At 53.4% G+C, this 3934-nt stretch overlaps 2 protein-coding genes across 2 annotated transcripts; one reads left to right on the forward strand and one right to left on the reverse strand.

The window, feature by feature from the left end:
- Positions 1-8: 8 nt before the first annotated feature.
- ETH_00002180 (uncharacterized protein) lies at positions 9-576 on the reverse strand (the record flags this gene model as incomplete). Its single annotated transcript, XM_013380818.1, has 2 exons — positions 9-314; positions 499-576. Coding segments are annotated over 2 exons (384 nt in total), but the record flags the coding sequence as incomplete, so codon positions are not given.
- A 1873-nt stretch (positions 577-2449) lies between these two features.
- ETH_00002185 (PHD-finger domain-containing protein, putative) lies at positions 2450-3678 on the forward strand (the record flags this gene model as incomplete). The annotated part of the gene is made up of 3 exons (XM_013380819.1): positions 2450-2689; positions 3094-3280; positions 3562-3678. Coding segments are annotated over 3 exons (544 nt in total), but the record flags the coding sequence as incomplete, so codon positions are not given.
- Positions 3679-3934: the final 256 nt, after the last annotated feature.

Raw genomic sequence — 3934 nt, forward strand, 5'->3', positions numbered from 1 at the left:
CGGGGGGCCCCCGGGGAACGGAAAGGCTCCCAGGGGGGCCCCTCGGGGGCCCCCAAGAGCTGGCGGAGAGAAAAGTGGACTGGCTTTGTGCAGAAGACCCAAGAGTCCTTTCCTTGCTGCAGCGGCTCTACAATCTGCAGCAAACGGGGGTGGCGGAGGCGCTGCAGCAGCAGCGCGTCTTGCTGCAGCAGCTCGCGCAGCTGCTGCAGCACGGGGCCCTCAGCTGGCAGCGCAGCAAACTCCGGGGACTTCAAGTTGCAGGCAAAGAGAGACACAGAGTCCCCTGGCCGGTCGATGTGGTGCCCGCTGTAAACCTGCAGCAGCAGCAGCAGCAGCAGCAGCAGCAGCAAAAGTAGGAAGCATTTTGCAGCAGGGGGCGAGGAAGACGAACGCTGCTGCTGCTGCTGCTGGGACACAGCTCAGCTGCTAACAGAGTGTACGTCCACACGGGTGCAGCAGCAGCAGCAGCAGCAGCAGCAGCAGCAGCAGCAGGCGCACTGTCCATCTGCCGTGTCGGGTGCCCCTGATGATCGGTTCTCGGTCGACATGGTACTGCTTGAGGAGGGGGTTCCCCATGTGTGCGTGGGGCGGGGTGTACGTACACCTGAGGCGGGGGAGGCCCAGCTGCTGCTGCTGCACCAAAAGCCAAATTCAAAGGGCCCTCGAAGTGGCTGCAGCTCTGGGGGGGGCCCCCAGTGCATGCGCAGGGCCCCATAAATGCTGCTGCGGGTGGCGGGCGGGTTTTGCTGCAGCAGCTGCAGCAGCTGCAGCAGCTGGCTGCGCGTTTCGCCCAAGACCTCCGCGGGAATCCGCGCCGCCGGAGCTCCGCAGCAGCAAAATTGAGAAACTAATGAAGAAAAAAAAATAGGAGAAAAAAAGGAAAGTGTTTGAAGTGAAAATGAGGCGAAGAGGAGCCAGCCACCCACCCGGCGAAGCTACGAGCTGCATGTACACCTCAGCAGCAGCGCGTCAAATCGAGCAGCAGCAGCAGATAATGCCTTTGGCTCAAAAGGAGTTGCAAAAACGCGAAAATTAAATATTTATTTGATTAAAAAGGACTATTATTTGCGGCTTTGTGGCGAATTACCCCGGGGCTTTGCGGAGAACTGCCGGCAAGTCGCCAGCATGCGTGGACTTCGCTGCGGAGGCTACCAACTTGAACGCCCGCGATCTTCTAGGAAAGCGCTGATGAATTTGCAATTTTATTTTATTTTTGAATTTAGTTCGAAGAGTTCTTTCTAATGATGTGACTTTTGTGGCTTTTAAATATCTTTTCTCCGAACTTCCGCAGCAGCGCCCCTACGCAGACACCCCGGCTGCACAGCCGCAGCAGCCTCGCTGCGTTTCCCGTCTTTCTTGTCGAATTGCAGGAATTAAAAACTGTTAAAGACTTTTATTTCAATTTATTTTCAAGTTTTCAGCGAATCGAAGCTGCAAACGACAGAAGGGGCTCGCTGGCGCCGAGATCTGCCGGCGCTTCTTGAGGGGTTCTGCAGCTGCCAGCTCCTCGCAGCTAAAGCCGCTTTCAGCCCCCTGCAGCAGCAGCAGCAGCAGCAAAAGCCCGCAGCTGCTGCTGCCGCTTCTTCTGCTGCTGCTGCGCCTTTGCTGCTGGACTTAGAGGGGGCGCTGCTGCGCTGCGCTGCGGCTGTGCGGGCGGCTGCTGCAGCAGAGCTTCTTGGTCGAAAGGGACTTCTTTCGAATTTCTTTTTGCTTTTTGCTGCTCTCTTTGTTCCAGAAAAGGGAAATTAAAACGAATTAATTCAAGAACTGAGCTGGGACTCCCAAGTTTCCCTAAAATCGAGTCAGTGCAGCACAAGTTGATTTTGAATTTGTTGCACTATTCAACTTGGTGTTAATTTTGAGGTGTACGTACACCTGAACAGATCGCAGCTCGCGAGAGCAGCAGCGCCCTCGTGCTGAGCAGCAAGTTCAGATTCAATTCAAATATTTAATTTTTGAATTTAATTCCCAATTTATTATTTAATTCAAAGTTGCCGATGCGCATTCAGCTTTTCGAGATCGCGCACGTTTAGGTGTATGTACACCTCCTGCTGCTCAGGTGTCTAGACACCTCATGCAGCTTCACTTGCAACGCGAGAATTGCAAAAGGATATTCATTTACAGCTGCTTTTATCTCTTTAAATATTCAACAAAATAATAATTTTAACTTTTAAATAAACACATTAATTCCAAGAAAATAAATCGACGAATTTCCACTTTCGAAAGTTCAACTTTCAGGTGTATGTGCAGCTCCCGCGCGCCGCAGTGAATGACCTCGACTTTGACTCATCAGATTGATCACAACGATTTAATCATTTAATTAATTAATTAATTACTAATTAATTAATTTATTCGTTTATTAGATTTAATAGCAGGATGCAGCAGAATAGCATTAAATGGAGCCTAAATGCTGCTTTGCTGCTGCAGCAAATTCATCTTAGTCAATTCCATGGAGAGTCTGGGGCCCCTTCCTGCAGTGTCTGTGTCTGGGGTGGTTTCGAAGTTAATAAAAAACAAAATAAGAGCATTTAAAGAAGCAAAAAGGGCAAAGAGAGCAGCAGGAGGCCCGCAGCAGCAGCAGCTGCAGCAGCAGCTGCAGCAGCAACGGAAACTCTGGGTGCAGCTCTATGAAGACCTCCAAGACGACGGCATCAGATGTGATGTCTGCGCCAACTCAGACACAGCTGCAGTACGTGCTGCTGCTGCTGTTGCTGCTACTGCTGCTGCTGCTGCTGCTGTGCTGGGTTTCGGTGGCCCCTGCTGCTGCGGTTGTGGGCTTTGGCGCCTTTGCGGCTGCTGCGTTCGCTTTGCTGCTGCTGCTGCGGCCCATCAGCAGCAGCAGCAGCAGCAGGTTGGCAGTGACGTGTGCTGCATCTGGCGCGCCCTCCTGGCTGTTGCCGAGGGTTTAGGGTTTAGGGTTTAGGGTTTAGGGTGTAGGGTTTGTAGAAGCCGTCAGCGCTCTAGCGCAGCTCGAGGGCGTAGGGTGTAGGGTTTGGAGCCTGCGTGTTGCGCGTCGCCCCAGGGCCAGGGCCCAGGGCCTAGGGTTTAGGGTTTAGGGTTTAGGGTTTAGGGTTTAGGGTTTAGGGTTTGCAGGACGACGCTATAGTGCTGTGCGACGGCTGCGACGTGGCAGTGCACCAGAGCTGCTACAGCATTCCCCAAGTCCCTGAGGGGGAGTGGTTTTGTGAGTTTTGCAAAACTCAAAAAGCAGCAAAAGTTCATTTCAAACAACTCCAACTCATTCTCCAAAAACCCCACAAAACCCTCCAGCAAAAGCAAGGCACGCCCAGGGTTAGGGTTTAGGGTTTAGGGTTTAGGGCTTCCGAGTTCGGGTTTGGGGGCTGGCGGTGGGGTTTAGGGCTTGGGGTTTGGGGTTTGGGGGCTGGGGTTGGGGTTTAGGGTTTAGGGTTTGGGCTTTGGGGTTTTGGCGGCTTTTCTGTTTCTGTCGGGGGTTTAGGGTTTGGGGGTTCTGGCGGAGGTGTTGCGGGGGGCTGCTGTGGAGGGCGTGCGCGGCGTAGGGTTTAGGGTTTAGGGTTTAGGGTTTAGGGTTTGCGGCTGCAGCGGAGGCTGCTGCAGTGCTGCAGCAAGCAGAAAGCAACAACATTGATGTCCCTTGTCTTCCGCGCGCCTGCGTGCTTTGCCCCCGCCGCAGCGGGGCTTTAATCCGGACAACTGAAGGCGAGCTAGGGTTTAGGGTTTAGGGTTTAGGGTTTAGGGTTTGGGGTTTGGGGTTTGGGGAAGGCGGTGGTGTTAAGTGCGCGGGGTGGGATTCGGGCAACGGAGGGCTGCCGTGAGGGTAGTTTAGGGTTTGTGAGTGTGTTTTGTGGTGCAAACCCTTTTTTAGGGTTTGGTGTGCTGTGGGTCAAACCCCTTTTAGGGTTTGTCTAGTTTGTTAAGTATCGGCTTTTCTCCCTTGTGTGCTGCCTCGTTAGAG

This window comes from Eimeria tenella, genomic scaffold, assembly GCF_000499545.2.
Source record: "Eimeria tenella Houghton genomic scaffold, Eth_scaff925, whole genome shotgun sequence".
Taxonomy (NCBI): domain Eukaryota; phylum Apicomplexa; class Conoidasida; order Eucoccidiorida; family Eimeriidae; genus Eimeria; species Eimeria tenella.